This window comes from Dipteris shenzhenensis, chromosome 8, assembly GCF_047967505.1.
Source record: "Dipteris shenzhenensis isolate YYH24624 ecotype China chromosome 8, Dip_SZ_1.0, whole genome shotgun sequence".
NCBI classification, from domain to species: domain Eukaryota; kingdom Viridiplantae; phylum Streptophyta; class Polypodiopsida; order Gleicheniales; family Dipteridaceae; genus Dipteris; species Dipteris shenzhenensis.
In genome coordinates this window covers 7,367,964-7,391,445 of record NC_141603.1, presented here as the reverse complement: position 1 = coordinate 7,391,445, position 23,482 = coordinate 7,367,964, and the positions used below count along the sequence as shown (strand labels likewise).

The 23,482-nt window shown below is 45.9% G+C and overlaps 1 protein-coding gene across 1 annotated transcript in view; it reads right to left on the bottom strand.

The window, feature by feature from the left end:
• The window catches only part of LOC147899042 (uncharacterized), a 268,788-nt gene that overhangs the window by 204,683 nt on the left and 40,623 nt on the right, over window positions 1-23,482 (bottom strand). The window contains exons 16-17 of the mRNA XM_087378195.1: window positions 3,310-3,393; window positions 3,083-3,195 (exon numbers count right to left, since the gene is read on the bottom strand). Coding sequence (XP_087234321.1) covers window positions 3,083-3,195; window positions 3,310-3,393 — 197 coding nt within the window. The remainder of the gene's footprint in view (window positions 1-3,082; window positions 3,196-3,309; window positions 3,394-23,482) is intronic.

The window sequence follows — 23,482 nt, the reverse complement described above, 5'->3', positions numbered from 1 at the left end:
ATTGGGTATTGACATAACAGCAGAGCAGCAGATTAACCCGGTCCTTGAGAGTGTTCAGCGCAAGCTTCTCTATTGGAGCTCGACCAAACTCTCCCTAGCAGGTCGCACCTTAGTGGCAAACTAGGTCCTTCTTGCCACGGCCTGGTATATCGCCTCCTGCTGGTGCTTTCACATAGGATGCATTGGGCAGCTCTGACGGTTGGTACGGAACTTCCTTTGGGTAGGTTCAGATGGCACGAGGAACACCAGCGCCCGAATAGCTTGGCAGACGGTGATCATGCCATAGGCATTAGGAGGTTTGGGTATCATTGATCCAATGAAGCAGAGCAGAGCCCTTCTAGGCAAGTTGGTGGTTCGTGGCCTCACCCCAGGTGCAGAGCCTTGGAAGCTTCTCTTACAGCGAGGGCTTCTAAGGAACACCCCACGCACTGGGGGATAGTGGCAGCCTTCACATAGATGGATCTTCTCAGAGGCCCCCCTTACGGGGAATGGCTCCCCCCTGATTAGGAGCCTTCACAGTGTCTACCAGAGACTGGCAGGGGTTCTCATTCGTGCTCCGCCCAGATGCAGAGAGAAGTTTGAGTGCTAGTCCCTTATGTGGCACCCAGAGATCAAAGATTAGGAGGGATGCATGCTAGGACACCGAACTCACATTGGTTGGGCACAGTGGGACAGTGGTCCAACAGGGTCCTTTGACCGTTGGAGCAGATTACCTATGGAGATAGAGGTGAGGCTTGACGCCCTAGCGCATCTGCGAGGGACAGGGCAGCAGATGGGCAAGATTGACTTAGCCATTCCTGAGTCTTGGTGGGAAGGACTTCACGTTTGGAGAGACAACAGATGGTTGGGGTAGTTTTCCTGTACTGGTGTTCCCTTGAGGATGTTGATGCAGCGAGGAAGCACGCACCCCAGCTTCTTCTGTGTAGGACCTGGAGGCCTACTTCAGCCACTCACTGAGAGAGACCCCGAGATGGATGGGAGTCTTGATGGGATTCATTGGCAGTGGGACGTTTTTGGAAGAAGTGGCACATTGACCCTCCCAGTATCTCAGAGCAGGACGCCTCTAGATGGTGCCTTTGGCTGTGGGAGGGTAGACCCCTAAGGGAGGTCCAGTGGGATCTGGGAGAGTGGTTCTGGCCCTCCAGGGGCAGCCTAGCTGAGCCGGTGGATGAGGTGTCCTTCTTTTCCTACACCACACGGATTGGCAGGAGGCTTTAGATGGACTTGTCGAGGTGGACCCCCTCGAGGGAGAGGCATTGGGTGACCCAGAGAGTGCCCCAAGATGTTCGCTCCAGGTTTTAGACGCGGTTGTGGTCCAGCTTGCGGCCGAGGAAGATTTCGTACTTCTGGTTGGCCACCCACAGAGGCTTGCCCATCGGACCATGGTTGGAGCAGATGCAAGTGGAGGGGCAGTGCCATTGTTGCTCCGATGGTGTCCTGGAGACTATCCCGCACTACCTGTGGAGCTGTTGTAGCGCAACGAGGATCTGGATGGGAGCCCTTAGGATCATGACAGAGTCTTCATAGAGACTACACCAGGGGGATGGTGGCTTGGTTGACAGAGGAAGGACACGCGTTTCAGATTGATGAGATCTCCCCAGCCTACTGATTCAGGGTCAGACCATTTAGAGGATTGCACTCCATGAGGTAGTCCCTCCTGATAGCCTAGCTGCTGCTCCTCCTAGGGAGGACAGTGTTTGGGAGGTGGTAGCCAGCATCATGGCTTGGAACATTTGGGTGGCTCGCTGTAGTCTTGTGCACCCAGTTTCACCCTCGGCTACCCTAGTTGCCATCTGGCAAGATATCATTTACACTCTACGGTCCACCTGGGAGCATGGGACTCCAGGCTCCAGGGCGACTATCGAGAGGCGTGCTCATTTCTGCAAGGCTTGGCCTGCAGGAGTTTTCTACATGTTCACACCGCGAGGCATTCACTGGCTGTATAGTCCCCCCACTTGGTTGTTAGCCCCAATTCTAGAGATCCCCTAGGTAGTGAGCTGGGTTTCTCTGGAACAGGCCGGTTTCTCAGGCCGGTTTCTTTCTTTCAGCCTTTTCCGGTTTTTTCCATACTCAGCACCTTGGGGCTGCTGTCTTGTATGAAATGTTTCAAGCATTAATAGAAGGTTCCTTTCTTTGAAAAAAAAAAAAAAAGGACCTAAAAACACAGAACAAAGAAAATCATGGACATAAGATATGACAAGATCCATCAGATCCAATCCTCGTTGAATTCTCATATATTTGTAGGTTTTAGAAGAGGATTTAGCATAAGTAGAGAGTTCCACAAAAATATAAGCCAAAAAGTCATGTAGATCTACACCTCAGGTAAAACCATTGATCAAGTCCTTGAATCCCGTCTCTAGGCCCTTTTTCCAACATAATCACCCAATGCATAGGGGCTGGTTCGACTCTCAGCAAATGCACCAGATGTTGGATATTTTCCAGCCACTTCTCTTTTTGACAACTCGTCGCGATATAGGCAGGGCCTATGTAGCTTTTCCCTATACCAGTAACTTTTGGGAAGCGTGTGACTTCACCTCCTAAGTGTAGCTTACAGAAATCCTCCTATACTTTGACATTCTCTTACAAGGTAAACCGCCTCAATAGAACACATGTCTTTTTCTGCATGGACTGTTGTAAGTGTTTCCTAAAGACTTCCAATTACAACTTCGTTTCTCTAGTTATGTAGGGTAACATAGTTGGGTAATGTTGCAATAAGATCTGAAAAACATTAAGTGACGTAATAGAAACAACAGCAGAAGACTGGATAACCAATCACAATAAGAACTTAAAGCCTAATTTGCATACAAACACAGTTATGGATCCTTTTTACCATATTAGACAATCTGAAGCTGCTACCAGATTATATAGCATACATTTCTAAAAATGTAAACATGAGAGATTTCTCTTCTACTGTCTTTTTTCAAGGTTGTGCTGAATATGTAACTGATAAGAATTTAATATAGTGTTGTGCTGTCTTATTTCAAGTTGTGCTGAATATACAACTGATAATATTTTAATGTAGTGTTGCCCTCAAAACGTTTCAGCTTATTATTCCAAGCATTGGAGAAACTTCCGATCTAACCTCACAAGAAGGGAGGGATCAGTTTCTTCGTTGAGATTGTCCGCAATAGCTTTCAATGCATCAAAAAATTGTGAGCGAACACATATGTCAATCGCTTTCTCAAGGTCTCCCCCCTGCAAGAATTTGGAGTCATATACAGAAAAGATTCATGAGATAAAGCAATAGCCATGTCACTTCAGAGACAAACGATCAATTTCAAATTCTAGAATCAGTCATAAATTCATCACCTTCTGATAAAGCAAAACAGCTTCCTCATAAACTCCTTTGTCTTCGAAATATTTTGCTGAAGTCAGCATAGTTTTCTTGGTACTCTGCTAGTTCCATTTAAGTTAAAAATAATACGTTAATTTGTTTTTGGGGTGAATTCCATATTTGTTTATACTACAGGAAGCAGTTCCCAAAGAGTGAACATTCCACTACAAACATCAGAAGATATTGATATAAGACAAGTAGACAGAGAAATCTATCTGACGAGCACTAAGACAATCACAAAGATCACAAATGGATGCGACACACACGTTATACAGAAATGTACAATTCATGACTTGTAGTTCCTTCAGTTTTTTCTATTCCCGCAGTCCCTTCTCCCATCCTTGCCAAAATATACAGTTGGTCCTTTACACACTCTATATGAACAACTATATCCTCATCAACATTTGGAATTCCTACCAGATAATTCAAAAAAGCATCAGTATGTGCCCTCTATTGAACAAAAAATGCAAAAATCCATTTGCATTAGTTGAGCTTAGAGGGGGATGGGGTGAAAAGCAAGTAAAAATGAGGGTTTGGGAGCTCAAAGCATACAGCATACAGCAAAGTAATCTGTTATGTAAAGGGGAAACTGTCAAATCAAAATCTTTTGGAATAGAGGGGAGTCCCATTGTGCCGACACGAGGCTGTGCAGAAGATACATGGGGGAAGCAGGCCTTGGAAAATGCTATGGTGTCTTACATGGCAATGACACCACATAAGGCCACCTCTGATGTCCTTGCTCATCTCAACAATTTTCGCTTAGTTTTGATTGAGAAAATTTACAGCTTTGCGATACAAAAAGGAAGGGGGTGGAAAATGGGGGGGAAAAGGGCTAAAAGAGGACCAAGATCTTTACAGAAGGACCAGCCAATGGCTTGTGTAGAAGAGGCTTCTCAAGGCTCATAGGAAGGCTGGCAAGCTCGCTGGAAAGAGACCAGCTGAGCCAAAGAAGACTTGCAACAGAGGGCTGAGGTAGAGGACTTCAGCCACTGCCAAACAGGCCAAAACAAGCCGGCGACCAGGCTCAGCAAAGAAACAAGCCACACGGGAGCTGCACTTAAACAGGAGAGCAACAGAGAAACTGCGCTAGAACCTCCCAAACCAAGAAAGACTAGCAGAGAACATCTAGGGCCAGGCACAAAAAGTGAGAGAACTCCTAGGTTCAAACGTGAACTGCATGCAAGGAAGCCCGAGAAGCTCCCCAGAACAGATGTTGATAAGGAAAAAAAAGGAAGGACAACCAGGAATTATGTGTAGCAACTAGAGGTTCCCCAGTTGGATACTCCGGTAGAAGCTTCCTCAACCCCTTAAGATACCTACACTCGGAGGCATCATGTCCATGAATTTCACAAAATGTGCAAAAGGAGGTCAGAGTGGGTAGCTTATGCTTCGATGGACATTCCTAGTAGCCATGGCCATAACCCTTTCGATCGGTGCACCAGAGACCACTTCTTATCTGAGCTTCAAAGGGTAACGGTCCATCCACCCTTGTTTTGTCTTTTAGACCTTCTTTGATTTCTTCTAACTCCTTGAGTTGCTGCCATGCCTGTGAGCCCTCTTTCCTCGGAAGTTGGGCGGTCTGAGTGTGTGTTGAGGCGAAACTTAACTGGGACCGTTCCATCTTCACTGCTTCCCTCAGGAAGTCTTGTAGTGAGGCATGCTCAGGGAGTTTGTCAACCAGCCTTATAGCAATGGTGGAAGGTAACGCCTTCAAAAACCACCCCTTCATGACGGCATCATTGGGTGGCACAGACATCTTCGCGGCCATGACCCTCATCATTGTGTACATCTCCGAGATACTTTCACCAGGCTTCATGGTATCAGTGGACAACTCCTAGACAATCATATGTTCGAATTTTTCCAACTTGAAAGTGTGTAAGAATTCCTCCCTTAGGTCTGTCCACGTCTAGAAGTGGTCAGGGAAAAATTGACTTTACCATACATCAGCGGCATCCTCCAATGACCAGGGGAAGATGTGAAGGAAGGCATGCTCATTCTCAACACCTTTAGCTCTACATGTTGTGAGGAATTTCCTCACATGAGCTTCCGCATCGTCATGGAGATGTTCTTTGAACTTTTGAGTCTTCACATGGACCTTGTTGAGTAGCTCGAGAAGTTTAGCTCTGTCTGCAGGACTGAGAACGGCCATCTCCACCCCAGAGGCTGAAGCAAATGCAAGAGTTGGAGGGAGTCCCGATGGAGCCGTAATGAGTGTGGGTGCTCCAGAGGAGGAGACAACACCGAAAACACCTCCTGCGGAGGACCACAATGGGGTAGTCACTACTGATGTAGCCATAGAGGAAGTGTACACAGATGGCATGCATATGCGGAGGGCCTTGGTGTTGCAGAGGAAAAGGGTGAGAACATAGAAGATGTGGGGGTTAAAGAGGATGGGAGAGCAGTTGGGAAAGAGAGGGATGGAGTTGAAGTCATAGATGAGTAGGCAGTAGAGGAGGAAGGAGGCAGTGGAAAAGGCAGCAGAGGTGTGGATAAGGGAGATGAAACCTTCATGGCAGGTGAAGGCATGGCTGGAGCAAAAGTACCCCCGAGTAGGATAGATGTGGAAGTAAGATTTGCTAGGAACCCGGAGCTATGCATAACGGATGATATAGCAGCTTGATTCGCAGAGGTTGAGTCCGCCGAAGCAGAGGGAGTCACCACTCCTGCAGAAGTGGTTGTTGATGAAGACATCGTTGCAAGAAGAGGAGAGGGGTTGTCTTGATCTTGATGAGTCCATGAGGAGCCTTTGTCCTTCGTACCTTCCTCTTTCACCTGTTCTCCACTTTGTACTTCTTCTTCTCCGGAGTCCGAATCTGACCACCGGCGATCCTGTTGATCAAAGTCAATGTGGCTGTCGATGAAGTTACTTGCTCTAGCTACTGATCCAATGGGTTCACTTTGTGCTCGCCCTGAGGTCTTCACGAACTTTCGTCGCATGTAACATAGTTGGAACCGTACGCGTACAGTCGTCCGTACCGTACGGATTCCGTACGTCTATTTTGTACGCGTATAGAATCCAATTCCGTACGGGTTTTTTTTTTTTGGGGGGCAAAAAAATATACTTACAGTGGACGCTGCCCGTACAGCCAGTCTCCAATTTGCAGTAGGTGCAGTTCTCCAAGCTCCACCCTTGACCCTTGGCCCTTGAAAGTTGAGCCCAACTATACGGCCCGTACCATATCCGTATAGCCTTGGCCCCTGAGCCTAGTCGTACAATTTCCGTATAGGCTAGAGCCAAGCTGCCAGCCGTACAGCCAGTGTACCAAGTCCTGCAGGCTACCGTACAGCCAGCCCTCCAAGCACCCAAGTTCCACCTTGAGCTCTTGAGTCTTAGACTCTTAGCTACCTGGAACCTGGCCTTTAGCAAGAGAAGATTCTCAATTTCTTTGAGCTCTTGTGACGCTTAGCCTTCAGGATTCGATTGAAGGAGGACCGAGGTGACCACTGATTCCCTCTTATCTCTTCCATGTTATCTGTTGAATTTTGGGTCTTGAAGTTTATTCTCATTCTGAAATTCAGATTCTCATCTCTCTCTCTCTCTCTCTCTCAGATGGGAAGAAAGAAAGGAGAAGAATGGGAATTTGTGGAGACACTGAAGCCTTTGGGAAAGGGGCAGTTCACTTGTAAATGCAAGTACTGCCCTCACAAATGGGATGAAGGACCTACCCGCATAAGAGCACACTTTCTCCTTGGGGTTGACCCTTGCTCCTCCCCCCCTGAAAATGTGAAAGACACTTGCATAAGGTTGCAAGCAAAGGCAAGTAAAAATAAATTTGCAAAAGAGCTTGATGCAGATGTGGCTGATTTGGGAGATGCCTGGGACAGTGGTGCTACAAGTGCAAGTGCATCTACACATGAACCAAAAAATAAGAAAAAAAAGGTACCAAAGGGAGCCTTGGCCAAGGCATGGGAGTCCCAGGCACGGAAGGATGCCCACATTGCTCTTTGGCGCTTTTTCTTTGCAAAGGACATTCCTCATTGGAAGGTGAGGAGTCCATATTTTTTGGAAATGGTCTGTGCAATTGGCCAAGTTAGGCCTAGCTTTAAGCCTCCATCTTACAAATCCTTGTGCACTTCGGAGCTGAAAATGAGGTGGTATGCATAGATCAAGAGTTACAGTTTCGGGAGAAATGGAAAAAGTATGGATGCAGCATAGTGTGTGATGATGGCTGGTCTGACACTATGGTCTCATGCATTTTTGGATCTGTCTTCCTGAAGTCTGTGGATACTAGTGGGAAATATAAATCAGGGGAATATATTTTTGGGATATTAAAAGATGCCATTCTTGATGTTGGGCTAGATAATGTGGTGCAGGTGTGCATGGATAATGCATCTGATTGCATGCAAGCAGGAGATTTGGTAGAGGAGGAGTGGACTCATATTTTCTATACTGGATGCACATGCCATTGCCTTGACCTCTTGTTTGAGGAAATTGGGCAGCTTGCTTGGGTGTTAACACATGCCAACATGATTGTCATGTTTGTTACTCGGAAGCACACTGTGTTAGCATTATATAGAACTTTCAGCAAGAAGGAATTAGTGAAACCTGCACAGACTCAGTTTGCTTACATGTTTATCGTGTTAGCAAACTTGTTGGATGAGAGAGTCTACAATGGATTGCATCGTATGGTTGTGAGTGATGAGTACTGCAGGAAGAAAGTATCACGCATTGTGAAAGCACAACAGGTGTCTTTCATTGTATTGGGTGCCTCGTTCTGGCAAGAAGCAAGAGCCATAGTGAAGATATGTGCACCTATTATGAAGATCCTCCGTTTGGCTGATAGGGAAGGGGCTACCATGGGACTTGTATATGAGCTCACTGATCGAATGGTGGAGAAGATACAGACTATAGATGGCATAGACTCCTCCAAGTTGGCTAATGCCAAAGCCTTGTGTGTTAATAGGTGGGATATGATGCACTCTTCTTTACATGCAGCAGCTTTTGTTCTCCATCCTATTTGGAGAGAGAGAAATCCAGATGGTGATAAGGAGGTGCATGATGGGTGGATGGATGTCATTGAGCGGTACACGAAGTATGATGTTGAGAGGCAGGGCATCTTATTTTGATGAGTTTGATGTTTACAAGTCCATGTTAGGCACATTTGCTCGGGCAATTGCGAAGGATGATAAGAGAATGCACCAAGGGGTGAAGTGGTGGGAGACATTTGGGACTCACACTCCAAATTTGCAGCAGTTGGCTATTTGAGTGCTCTCGCAGGGGACATGTGCTTCTCCTTGTGAGAGGAACTGGAGAACATTCTCTCTTATACATACCAAAAGAAGGAATAGGCTTCTTCCAAAGAATACACAACAATTAGTATACATCCATACTAATTTGCGACTGATCTCCAAAATCAAGGAAAGGGGATTTGAGAAGATAGAAGTGACCTTGGAAATGATCAACAAGGAGAAGGATGGCTGGTTGCTTTGCAAGAGACTACAGAGGGAGAAGAGGAGATTCCAGCCGGACCAGCCCCTCTTGTTACAGGAAGGATGAATGTTGCTGCAGCTTCAAGCAGCTCCAGTATTTTGGAGTCCCATGGCGAGGTAGATGAGATTGACAGTGATGAGGAGGAGGAGGAGGAGGAGGAGGATGGCACTGATGCTGATGATGATGAGGATGAGGCACGGGATGAGGATGCACCTTGAGGCTTGAGCCTCATCAGTTGTGATGCATTTCAGTTTTGTTTCTTGGCTGTAGCCTGTGGCAGCTTGCAGGGCCCAGGCTGGCAGCCTTTTCAGTTTGTTATATGATGTTTTCCAGCTTGCTTTTGATGTAGTACCTGCAGCCTACAGGGCCAGGATTCTTTCACTTTTCTAGTATCTACTACCTGCTACCTTTGATGATTGATCATGATGTTTTGGTGTCTATCACTATGTATCAGATGACAGAATCCAGTTCTTGGACTCTTCATGACTTTAAAATCAATAAAGTTTGAAGTTGAAAGTTTTGTAGTTCTCTCTCATGTAAATGTGTACATTCTATATTTTTCTGATTTTTTGGGGGTAAAATTAGGGTCACGTATGATTCAGCCCCGGGGGCTGAACCATACTCCAATCATACTTCCGTACCCGTATGACGTATGCGTGTGGTCACGTATGGAAAAAACTATTGCACGTAATGCTTCTTATACTGAGTTTGGTCCGCCAGAAGTGTTTTCTCCACGCTCGTCAAGTACCTCCTAGTTCTCTCACTAGCCCCTTCAAACGTTTCAGAACTACTAGGCATAAGACCTCTCCCTAGGACCCTAGAACATCACTTCACTTGTGCTACTCAACACCAGTAGTGTCCCACCGTGATCGCCATAAACTGTATGAGGGGGGGTTCCTAACACTTCCGGAAGTGTTACCGGAGGCCTAGGGCCACTGGTGCGAGGAGCAAGTAAGGGAGGGGGGCCACTGGTGTCACCGATGGTGCATGTAGAACGATGTTGTCAAACGATGGAATGCATGAGGACAATGGTGTCACCGAAGGTGTGAGCGAGTGCAAGAGTGATGCAAGCCTAGCAAAACGAAGTTACAAGAGCCATCCTTCAACATGAACACAAGGAACTCAAGCCACATGACACAGGGACCGTTATACCAAGTGAAATGAGATGAAAAGGGGAATACACGGGGTGAAGGAGAGCTATAGTTGCGAACAGAGATGGGGGGAAGCATAGTATTCAGAGTAGAAGATTCTCCTATTCCCCTTACAAACATAGAATGCCCCTTTCCCTCCTTTCCCCATCCCCTTCATCCCCTCGGCTCCTGTGGAGGGTCCCGCTCTCTAGGTGAAAATCTTATCCCCTCCTTTCCATTGGTGGTGGCTCTCGGTCTCTTAGCCGTTCCACCCCTCGGACTCTTCATGGATTCAACCACTTTTGACTCACCAGCTTCCTCCCAGGTGGTGATATGATTACCCCACGTGCACCTCTCTGTGCGCCGCGCTTAGCCCTCTGACTCCTTCGGTGTGCATTTATCTTCTCCATGTGAGCTCCTGGCTGGCTGCCCCTCTACACCACCTATGTCCCTCTGCACCACCATTGACATAGTTATGACAGGTGGACTCACGAGAGATCTCGCCGGAGTACGCAAGTGACCATTGTTATTTCTATCTCTAGTTGACATAGTTGTCGCCTGTTTGACATGGCGACATAGTTGTCACCTTGTTCGCTCACCGACATAGTTGTTACTTGGTCAGCTCGGTGACATAGTTGTCATCTGGTCAACTCGCTGACATAATTGTTACCTGATCATCTCGGTGACATAGTTGTCATCTGGTCAGCTCGGTTTGAACTTGAATGCTTGAACTCAAATATCTGCAACAAGTATGAATGAAAGCCGCAAGAGCAAGCTCATATGCGGGAGTACATCATGTCATGCATGAGAGAGAAAACAGCTCAAAAGGAGCTAACATAAATCCAAGGTGGAGGCTGAAAATGCCACCTCAACTCTGAAGAAGACTTAGAGAAGAACGGAGATCCTCTCCAAACTCTGAAAAAAGTATCTCTCCTGGCTGTAGTTGCTCTGGTGGAGGATCCCTGCATGCTTGCCCAAATGGCCATCCATGTGTGTATAGTATCAGTCCATATACTGGCCATAGACTGGGAAGCGTGAACCTGTGAACCCTCCGTCGCCTCCGTACATCTGGCCCTCCAAATATACCAAGCTGCAATGCTAGCCAGAATTTCCCAAGATGTTTCTACCGAGGCACAAGCAGCTCTGAAAGGAGTGAAGGGAACATCCTAGAGAGAGCATGACTCCACAGAATGTCATCATATAATGAAGGATGACTCTGAGTCGTGTCCCTATAAAAAAATGTTAGGGCCAGTAAGAGATAATTATGTCACTGATCCCCAGGTCATGAAGGAGGGTGCTGTATGAAATGTTCAAAGAATCCTGGCAACACCCTTCCAGATCGTCCTTGCCTACCTGCACTCCCAGAGGCAATGCTCAACTGACTCAATTGCTGCGTGGCATCAAGGACAAGTAGGGTCAGCCCCAAACCTGGATCTCCACAGGCTCACTGCAATCTCTCTATGAATAGAAAGCCAAAAGAAAAGAGTGATCTTTCTATTTCTGAGGGATTTCCAAAGCCTCCTCCAAAAGTTTTTATGCACCTCTGCAGAAATCTGAAAACTATCCCAATGAGGAGCTCTAGAGGGTCTCCAACCTCTACAGCTAAGTTGAAATCTCCTGGCATTTCTGACCGTGTAATGAAAGAAGGGGATGCTCTTCTCTCCGTGCCCTTCATCAACCCACTCCCACTCCCCTGGGTCCCACTACAAGAACCTGATGGGGGAACCGCCAGTTTACCAGAGTCTTCAAGACCCAAGTGCCAGGAGAATAGGGTCAGGATCAAGATACCACTGTGAGTTTGTGCCCCACTGCATGTAACCTGCAATCCTAACAGGCTGGAAGGCAACCTCTAAAATATTATCATCTGAAGATCTAAGAAGTCTGCCTCCCGATTGAACATAAAAAACAAGGGTCTCCTCATGTGCATCTCGCAAGGCAATAACCTGTAAGGGAACACCTGTTCCCGTGAAAGCTCCCAACCAAGTGGACTCCCGTGAAAGCTCCCGACCAAGTGGACTCTGTGATCGGCATGTCATCTGTATCTATCCGCTTTGCTGGTATCGCTGACTCTATCTGCTGCATCCTGATTGCACTCCCTCTGAGGTGGCCAACTGATAAGAGTCTCTAATCCTTTGAAAGCTTTCTAAAAGCCTTCCAAGCACCTACAGTGGAAGCAAGTCCCCTCTCCCATCTAGACCACTGCATATAATGTGACACTCCTAGTGATCTGCAATGCTCATCCAATATAGATTCAATCCACATGACTGGCTGCCTGTCTATTTGTTCATGAAAGGAGGGTGTATGTTACGCTCAAGTTGAGGCAACATGACCTCGAAAGGGTCAGTCGACATTTTCCTTTAAAGGATCAATGTTTGTATTATATTTGTTTGGGCTTCATGTAAATGGTTAAAAAGAAATCAAGGTCAAGGTCCTTGGTGAGGGGGACATGGCACAAGACTAGGTGGATCTAAGGCTAAGGGATCTAAATGCATTAAATGTGCCAAGGGGCAAAAGATTTTAATGATATCCCAAGAGAGGGGTAAATGATGCATTGAGGAGATGCCCTCAAATGTAGACATGTGGCATACTAGATCCATCTAGGGAATTGTGGGCTTTGGTATTCAGCATGCAGGTACTTCTCGCATATTAGATTTAGATGAGCTTGCTGAACCAGACACATGGCTAGGCAGTTATTCATCGTGCCATCCCCTGTTATTTTGTATTCATCAAATTCGTGGTCTTCGCTGAGCATGTAGTTTGGTTGTGATAATTTGGTATCAGAGCCTTGGTCGAATCGTTGCATTAGGCTATGGGAGTTTGGAGCGACGTTTCACTCAAAGTTCAGAGCTCTTCGTTGAAGTATCCGTTGTTGTGGAAGCAACAAAGGAGGTCTCCTCTGTGGATGAGGCATTCGGAGCCGTCATTGTGTAAGACTTCAATTGGGACTGGGAGTGCCTCATAGCTTGGTGGTCAAGCCAAGCAGGCGAAGCCAGTTGAGACTCCTAAACCAAGTACCACCATTGGAATGAAAAGAAAAGTAACACCAATGGTAGCCCGGGCTTGGTCGAAGTCTTCTTTGAACCCAGAGCAAAGAGAAAAAGCGAGGAGAGAAGGCTTGTATTTTGGATGCCTTCAGCCTCATCAGTGGAAAGATTGTCCACGAAACAAGGATCGTCGGATGGCTGAGATGGTGATCTCAGAATGCGACGTGGAAATGGAGGGAAGTCCCAAAGCAGAACAGATGCAGATTCAGCTAGTGGGAACTTCTCAAAGGTCAGTACTTGTTTTGTTATGTGTGTCTATTGCTAAGTTAGTAACTAGTGCACCTGATAATTTCTTGTCAAAGCCCGCAGCAACGGGGTATACAGCCTTTAACGATACGGAGTTAATTAAGATGAAAGGGCAAGTAGCCAATCATGACGTCATTGTGTTGTTTTGACTCAACGTCAACGCACAATGTAATTAACTCCAAGCTTGTAAAGAGGCTGAAATTAAAGACTAGCCCATCTAACTATGCATATATAGTCAGAATGGCAAACAGAAGTTCAACTGAAGTATGGGACCAAAGGGTTACCCAGTTGGAACTTCGAATTCATGACTATACTGAGAAGCTTGATTTTGAAATGATAAAGCTTGCTCATGCTGACATAGCCCTGGGTAAGGCTTGGCATTCTAGGAAGGATCCAGCCATAGATTGGAAAAAGGACATTTATCAATTCAAGATGAATGATGTGCTGTATGTCTTACGAGGTGAAAAAGATATACCTCAAGGACCGTTGGTTTCCGTAATGGAAGTTCGAAAAGCTCAAGAAGAGTTTTTGTTTCTTTGTATAGCATTGGTATAGCCGATTGATGGTCCTTCGGCTAGCACTGATGTTACCTGAAATGGAGAGATGGTCAAGCTCGCTGATCAAATAGCAGAGGAGTTCTCTGATTGTTTTAGGGATGAGTTACCTTATGGGTTACCTCTAGAGCGGAATGTTCAGCATAAGATTGAACTAATCTCGGGGGCAAAACCTGTAAATAGACCTCCCTATAGGTTAAGTTTTACCGAAGAAGCGGAGGTACGAAGACAACTGGAAGAATACCTCAAGCTGGGGCAGATTCAACCCAATTTCTCACCTTTTGCTTCGCCAATGATATTTAAAAAAAAGAAAGATGATACTTTTCGCCTTTGTATAGATTAAAGAGCATTGAATAATATCGGCACGGATCGATGATTTGCTAGATGCGTTACATAGGGCCGTACTTTTCCGTAAGATAGATCTTAAATGTGGCTACCATCATATCCGTATTAGAGCCGAGGATGTGCATAAAACTGCTTTTAGAAGCAGGTTTGGACATTATGAGTTTTTGTTAATGCCGTTTGGACTTACCAATGCTCCAGCTACATTCGTCATGCTTATGAACGATTTACTACGTCCATATATCGAAAAGTTTGTAGTACATTTTATTAACGATGTTCAGCAAAAATATTGATGAGCATTACGAACACTTAAGAATAGTGTTCAATACTTTGAGGAAAGCCAATCTTTATGTAAATAGAAAGAAAAATGTATTGTGTATGGTAAGACTTGAATATTTAGGATTCATTATTACTCCTGAGGGGGTAGAAATGGATCCAAAGAAAGTGGCTGCAATACTGACTTGGCCTATCCCTCAGAGTTTGGCCGATTTGCGATCATTCTTGGGATTTGTCCAATTTTATCGAAGGCATATCAAAGGATATTCCAAAATAGTATCGCCATTGACTGATCTGACCTCAGATAAAGTACCTTTTATATGGGGACACAATCAACAGGAGAGTTTTAACACCATAAAACAAGCTGTGGTCTCAAGTCCGGTGTTAAAAATAGTTGATCCCCAGAAACCATTTTTTCTTGAAACAGATGCAAGTGGCATTGCGGTCGGAGCAGTTCTCCTCCAAGAGGGAAGGCCAGTAGCCTTTGAAAGCAAGAAGCTTTCTTCCTCTCAACGAAATTAGCCAACTCATGAATTAGAGTTGTATGCTATTGTCCATGCTCTAAAAACATGCAGACATTATTTGTATGGGTCAGAGTTTTAAGTTGATGTTGATCATGATACTCTGAAACATTTTTGTAAACATTTTGACTTGAGAGGCCGCCAAGCTAGGTGGATAGAACTAATGCAGGAGTTTAACTTGACGATTCGGTACCGAAGAGGGAAGGATAATAAAGTTGCTGACTTCCGCAGCTCGTGGGAGACTTTTATCCTTCATGAGGACATGGGACTGCTCATTATTTTTTCATTTGACCCCTTTTGGGATGTCGTGGCATTTTAGACCACCACCATGGCTTTTTTGCCACATTGTTGAGGCTAGGGATAGAGTACTTTCTCTCCCACCTGTTGTATGATTCGTTTTGAATGGAATATATCACTTTTTCTTTTCTTTAATAAAGTTGCTGATGCGTTGTCACACATTATGCATAATATGAGTTTCACGGTATTAGAAAGTGCTCTAATGACCGAGATAAGAGAAATTCAAAAGGTGGACGAGTTCGTCCAGAGCCTTTGGCCTAAGGCTCAAGTATTTAAACCCGGGGAAAAGGGTGACCTGGCATTCAGAAAAGGCCAAACTTACCATAAGAGATGGTATGTTGGAAAGAAATGGCAAGGTAGTAGTACCTAATCAGAATGATCTCACGCAGAGAGTCATTCAACAATGCCATGATAGCCCATGTGCGGGACATCCAGGAGTCTAGAAAACGTATGATCTCGTGAAGCGAGATTTCTTTTGGCCGAAAATGAAAAAACATATTCATGAATATGTGACACGTTGTTTTTCGTGTCAGGTAAGTAAGGCAGAGCGGATGAAGCCACTTGGACATTTACAACCTTTGGAAATACCACTAGGTAGGTGGGAGAGCATTTCCATGGACTTTATTGTAGGTCTACCTATGACACAAGGTGGATATGATTCTATCCTTGTGGTAGTTGATCGTCTTACCAAGATGGCTCACTTCATTCCAACTAGAGAGTCTGTTAGTACCCCGCAAGTGGCGGATTTGTTTATTAAACATATATTTCATTTGCATGGATTATCCAAATCCATAGTGTCAGACAGGGATGTCAAATTTACTAGTCATTTTTGGACTGCAGTGTTTGAGACACTAAGGACTAAGTTGGGAATGAGTAGTGGGGATCATCCAGAAACGGATGGTCAGACGGAAAGAATCAAACAAATTTTAGAGGATATGCTTAGAGCATATGTGTCATTGAGGCAACATACATGGGACAAGTGGTTGCCACTGTTAGAATTTGCCTACAATGATAGAAAACATTCCTCTACAAGGTTCAACTATGGTTATAGACCAGCAAATCCAACTACAGTTGGAGTACCTCAGAAAGCACCTAGTGCAGCGAACTTTGTGGTTCAGATGCGGGAGATGCTAGCACTTGCGAGAGCTAACATCCGCAAAGCTATGGATAGAGCTAAGGCATATGCGGATGAAAACAGATCCATTGCATCTGGATGTGTCTGTAAAACTCCATCCGAGTCAACAAGCTGTGAAACACTCTCCTACTATGTATGGGGCCAAGAGTAGAGAAGAACTTGTTGACCCTACCTCTCGTTTGAGTCCAAAATGACTCTTTGGCATGAAAGACATACTTTGCTCTCTGATCTAGCAATGACTCTCCTGCTGAGCCCTTGCTGCAGCAAGGCGCTTCTGAACCCAAGCATCTGTAGGCCTCTTCTCCTCTTCCCTCTGAAAAGCAGCCAACTATTAGCGGATACCTATCTCTTGCTTGACCTGATATGAGCAACTGAGTGATAAAAGTCGCTAATATCTGAGAGGATGCAACTATATCTAACGGGAAAAGCTGCCAATCGTGCATGTGAGATACCCAAGTTTGCAAAACTATCTCTCTGAGGCCCTCCTCTGCATAGAAGGCATCTAGAATCATGTACTGACAGAGCGGCTCCTCACATGAGGATCTGAAACAAACAGAACAACTGGAAAATGATCTGAAGTAGACACCCCAGGTGTAATGCATACTATCCCACCCCTGTCTAGAGCCGAATCATCCACATAAAATCAATCAATCCATGCATGGATAGGCATTTGCAACCTCCTGTTCGACCAAGAAAATAGGAGTGACTGCGGCTGAGTTTGGAAAGCATTGTCATGCCAAGCATCTCTGCCATTGTACCGAAAAAGGAAGGCATCCCAGTCTACTCTCTCAAGGGAATGGATACCACCTTCCCTACCTCCTCTTTTGCCTGTGGGCATTTCAACTGTGTTGAAATCACCCCCAATGATTCAAGACTTTGCAATGCAAGACCAAGAAAGCAGATCCTTCCTTAAAAGGACATAGTCCCCTCTTGAATTGGGGGCATAGAGGTTTAAGAAACCAACCTTACGTCCACCAATCAAAAGAATGATCCATTGAGCTCTAGAAAGAAAGAAAGAAAGATATATTAACATCCACGGGAGACCTCGTGGGCCTATGGGACAAAGTGCACAGAAAAGCGAACTCATACAAGCCTCAGTGGGCTGAAGCAAAGGGTACGCTAGGAAATCAGCTGCCTACGGCAACAATGAGGTACACCTCCGAGGCCCTGAACGTTCCAACTGACAATCCTCATTGGTGAGAGGAAGAGGCTGGATGAAAAACCTTACCCGACCTGGTAGCGGAGATATCCCTCTCCTGGGAAAAATTCCTCCTTTCAAGAGGAGGAAAGTCAACTGGGGAAAGCACTCCCACACCTGCAGAAGGGGAAGCTCTATCCACGGTGATCTGAACAAGCTGCTTCCCAAGGATAGAGGGTACAAAATCCTCCTCTAACTTGAACTTTGCCATCTCTGCCATCTCTGCAAAAGAATTCCTACATGTGCTTTTGTCGCAGGAGTGCGGAGGATCCCTACGGAGTAGAAGTGATAATCCCCTTGCCTCTGTCAAGGGGTGAAGAAAGAGGAGCAAAAGAGAAAGGGAGCTATTGATGGAGCTCGGCTTGACGCTGATGAAGCTTGGCCAAATAAGTATCATTGGCATGGAGTATGGCACGGGTTTCGGCAACAAAGTGCTCCATAGATGGAAGCTCCTTCACATGAATATCTAAGGGGACTGTAGCAACCACATCAACACTAGGAACTAGGACAAGAATATCTCCTGCTTGCCAGAAAGGGTCCGTGGCACATAGCCTCCCAAGGTGGAATAGGCTCAAAAACTCAGACTACACCCAAAGGGGGACAACTGCTGGAACAGAACATGCTGATAGTCCTAGTCGCACTGTAGAAGAAGGTCCAGGACGAGAGGCTGTAGCCGATGGTCCTAGGCGAGAGGTCGAAGGTCCAGCAACGTGAGAAGTGGTAGGATGTGCAGTAGATCGAGAAGTAGGTCCAGCCGAGGTGGTGCTATGAGGCACTACACCCGTGTACCTCTTAGGCCTTTTCTTTTTTCTCTTCCTTGGGCAATCTCTGGCAAAGTGGCCAAGGGTTCTGCAAATCCTACATTGATCTTGTCTCCCAGTGATCTCGATGCTCTACCTGAAGAATGAGCCATCTGGATGCTGGAGCATGATGTGGTCATCCGTGATGTTAGGGTCGGAGACAATGACCCTAACACGTGGTACCCTGTCCGATTTGACTGCCTTTGCTGCCGGCATTCCATAGTGGGGGGGGATCTTGGTGACCATCCCGAAAGCGGCTCCAATGGAAAATAAGAGTTGATGGTACATCTGAGGGAGGCAAGGGAATCTGAGAAAGAGTGAAAGCGCCCGGCCATCCTCCTCCACAGGGTCAAAACCCAACGAGAAGGGTGGTAAGAAAATCCTCTTAGAGCTCAATGCTAAAGGACTGGCCTGAAGCACTGTACCTGCTGCATCTGGGGAGTAAAAAACAACCTGAAAGAAACCTCAACCAAGTAGACAAAATCTGTGAGGTGCCCCGCGAGGTCTCTAGGTAAAGCGGCAAGCATCCAGTCCTTGGCCTGTAACCTGGAAGGGTGGGACCCATGGATGCGAGCAAAGAGCGATGTCGAGCTCTCCTGCTCTGTATCTTTTCTGAGCTGGTGTAACTCGTCTTTTGAGAATGTGTGTGTTTTCGTGCCCATCGGAAGCACACGAGGATTGGCTAAAGGCAGAGCCATTGTCAATCGAGGTGGGAAGGCCGACTCGAACACTGTCGAGCTCCGTCCGACTAAAAATGCTCTCATTGACTTAAGTTGGCCTATGGACAAAAATTAAATAAGTTACTCCCCTCTCATTGAATTAATGTGGAACAATAGTCTCCAAACTCCCCTCTCATTGACTTAATGTGGGCCTATGCACAACAGTTGAATAAGTTGCTCCACTTGGATTCTGCCTTAGCAAAAATATCAGTAAAGTTCTCCTTTGTTTGATAGTAGATGAGCTATATCATCCTGTCCTCGGTAAGCTCTTAGATGAAGTGGTAATGGATCTTGATGTGCTTCATCCTGGTGTGGATCACTTGGTTTGTGTTACGAGAAAGTATTTTTCAAAGCTCTTGTTTGAAATGACCTATAGTATTTATAGGATCGCACTAGACGTGGCGGGGGTTCTATTTAATACTTGGGTTTAGTCAGGGACGCCTAACTAAACATGTGCCATTAATAGTATCATGGGTGATGCCATTTAGAAATACTCACATTAATGGATTGTCATTTGTAAAGACCATTATTACTTAGCATGATTGGCTAATCATATGATGTATATCATTGCGGTAAGTATTTGACTAATGGTGGATTGGTTTATTGAGTACAGGGGATGACATGGACGGATGGGAGTAAACACGCTCGAGGGAATAATGCCATGGTTTTGTGCTAGTGCTATGTGATGTATTAAATGGCCAAGGGTCATTACATTTTGGATGAGGGAGAGTGCTTAAAAACCTTCCACTGTAAATTTGGATGAATACGTGAGGCTAAAATAGAGAAGAAGGTGAAGGCTGAGGGCAAGGCTGAGAGTAAGAGTAGAGTGAGGAGGTGAAGAGAGGCTAGGAGGAGAGAGGAGGAGTAGATAGAGGAGGACTAGAGGGGCTAGGAAGAAAGGAAGGAGAGGTGGAAGAGAGGGTGGGGGGGCTGAAAGGACTGGGAGGGGGGGCTAGAGAGGGGTGGGGGAAAGGATGCAGGGAGAGGGGCAGAGGGAGGAGGGGAGGGGTGAGGCAAGGGGCGGGGGTAGGGAGGCAGAGAAGAGGGGCTAGGAGGTAGGGGGTAGGGGCTGAGGCAGGCAGAGGTATGGGGCGAGGGTAGAAGCTGAGGGAGGCGGGGGTAGGGTTGGGGGTAGGGGCTGAGGGGGCAGAGTTAGGGGCTGAGGGAGGCGGGGGTAGGGGGCGGGGATAGGGACTGAGGGTAGTGGGGTTAGGGGCGGGGGTAGGGAGAGGGCTGAGGGAGGTGGGAGAGGGGAGGCAGGGAGGGGGCTGAGGGGAGGGAGGAGAGAGGGGCAGGAAAGGGAGGCAGGGAGAGGCTGAGAGAGGGCTGCAAGGGGAAGGTGGGGAGCAGCAACAGCTCTGGAGACTCAAAAAGTTTTCAGTTAAAGCATTCCAAAAATTGGATTCTCAAGTTTGCGAGGGAGGTTTGTTTCTGCATGCGCCCTTGAAATCATGAGCTCCCAAAGGAAGAACATTCTTGGAAATTTTTGGTTTTGGGACAGGGAACAGGTGTGACTCCCAGCCTCAAACCCCCCCCCCCCCACCCGGGTGTGAATGTGCCCTTAAAATCCTTACATCGTCAACAAAAAGGGACCCCGTTCTCTCTAACGGGAAGTCAGATTGGAACAATATTGCAAGGGGTGATCTACCCACGAAGTACCCCCTATAACGGTGTTGATTACTCTGATCCACTTAAATTAAGCAGCCCAATGTGAGTGTACTAATTTACAGAAAAAGACAAGGAAGAAGTGTTCAAAAGACAAGGGAGAAGAGCTCTTATTAGCTTGTTTTTTGACACAAATAAAGTGGGAGTCGGATAAGTACCACCAACTCTATAACATTTGACTTTTGCTATAAAATAAACCTCTGTTTTGAAATCACAGCAAGTCCTTTAATCTCTTTTACTAGTAAAACGAAAGAACAGAAGGGGAAGGGAGGTATAATAATGAAGTTCCATTGCCGGAAGGAGAGAAGGCAAAGAGCACCATCACCTCCTCTCAATGAGGATAGATTAGGTGAGACTTATAACATCTTGATTAACCCACAAAAAGTATTATGTTCGTCTTTCCTACAAGAAACTTTTGATACACAGTTATCCTTTGGAAATGATAAGTTTACGCCTTTAGCTCTAAATCCCGCACGCATGGATTATAATCCAAATGTGAGGAGAAGAGAGAAAGAGTCTCCTGCTGATAAGCTGGTTTCTCAGAATGAAGAAATAGAAACAAGTACTCTCCTGAGGTTGCTCTTCCTCCATTGGGGGGACCAAATAGTGTTAAATTTTTGCATACATTGCACCCATTTGCATTCTCACGTTTCTGGTTTTTTCACATTCTAACTTACCATAGTCCAACTCATAGGGAGGAGGGGGGGTGGAGAACGAGGCCCTCTTGTGGATGGAGAGCCTACACAACCACCGTGGATTTCTATGACAAGGGTGTTTGTATCTATGCGACAGTGTGCGAAAGGCATGACATGCTCAATGCCTACCTTCAGTGCCGATTGCAGCATCACGGAGACCTCTACAACAAGCCAGTTATTGCATTGTTGTAACGTTCATATTGACCTGAACATTTGGTCCCACCCAGAGCTTAGGTACTGCTATAGGCCCAGTCCTTGCCTCTCTGATAGCCATGTTCTCATGAAAAATCCACGACTCCCTCTGCTGGGATCCCAACTACTCATCGTCTCCCACAATCAAGGTTGTTTAAGTCAATTGGGACTCTAACACTCTGTCAAAAGTGTCCCCGATGGAGGGGAGGACAGGTCGGTACAACCTGAGAAGCGGGAGCATCATTGGAAACATGGCACATGATGCATGGAGTCTACTGTGAACCCATGGTACCAGAGGATGAAATAGACAAGATGCGAGCCAAGGAAAATTGAACTCTGCTCCACCAGGTCCAGGTTGTGTCGAGGAGTTTAAGGAGAGAAAAAAGACTCCCCTCCCATAGAGGTGACCTCCTGTATATGGTCCCCATCTAATGCTAAAAGTCCCTGGATCTTATCCCGCACCTGGCCCCTCAAAGGTGTGAGTCCAACAATCCTGCCCACCAAGGCTGCTCAAGACTCAAAGGAAGGCTGGAAAGCTCACTGGAAAGAGGCGCTGAGCCAAAAAAGGCTTGCAGGAGAGAGCTGAGGTAAAATCCTTCAGCCACTGCCAAATATGCCAAAAAACAACAGACGACTAGGCTTAGTAAAGAAACAAACCACACAAGAACTGCGCTGGAATAGAAGAGCAATAAAGAAACTGTGACAAAACCTCCCTAAACAAAGAAAGACCAGCCGAGAACATCCAAGGCCAGGCGTGAGTAGTGAGAGTGTTCCCAGGTTCAAACACAAATTGCAAGGAAGCCCAAGAAGCTCCCCAAGATATGCATGAACAGCAATGAAGCTCTCCTGGTCTAGGTGCACTGCACTCGAATAGGAGAACAATAAAGAAACTGTGACAGAACCTCCCGAAACAAAGAAGACCAGCAGAGAACATCCAGGGCTAGGCACGAGTAGTGAGAGTGCTCCCAAGTTCAAACACAAAGTGCAAGGAAGCCTAAGAAGCTCCCCAAGACACGCATGAGCAACAATGAAGCTCTCCTAGTTTAGGCGCAATCAATTGGTTGCAAGATAAATCCCGTGTTTGGAGCTTGTCTATTTCTTCTTTGACCAATTACCATAATTGGGATTCATGTGATACCTTTGTTGCACAATTGGAATTGCACATTCTTTCGCATTTACCTCGTGTCGATAGAATTGAGGCTCAAATCCCTTCATATCTATGTAATGCCATGCAGATATGTCTTTATACTCAAGCAACAAAGCTTTCAGATGATGTTTGAACTCACCTCCTAAGTGGACACTGATTCTGACCATCTTTGGACATTGCTGTGCACCCAAATTTAAGTTTTGTAGGTCAAGACCAAGAGCAGCTATTCATCTCATAAACACCTAAGGTCGAGATAGAGAAAGCCAAGCTACAAAGGCCTAGGACATCATGCTCACATTTTCCTTTTGGGACTCTAGGGAATCATTTGGAATAGGGTAAAACTCAATTTACGAACCATTTGACTTCAGCTTATGGAATCTAACATTAAATTTCCCTTCTAATATGTGTATTGAATATTGAATTCTTGGATGAATTCAACCCATCTATCCCATCTTCCTTTAGGCTCTGGCTAATTGAAGATCAACTTGATACTTTCTTGATCAAATAAGATCTCAAATTTAGCACCATATAAATACATTTCTTTAATGCATACTTTGTTCCTAAATAAAGAGAACGAAATAAGTCCCCCAATGACATGTAGACGAAGCTGATTATGAATCAGCTTCCTTTGGCAATGACAAATTTGAATATTCCAGCTAATAATCCTTATCAAAGGGAGAAAGTAGGCTGAAAAACTTACCCGACCTTTTAGGGAATTGAGTGGCTCCCCCTTTTTCTTGGAGACCACAGCAGGCA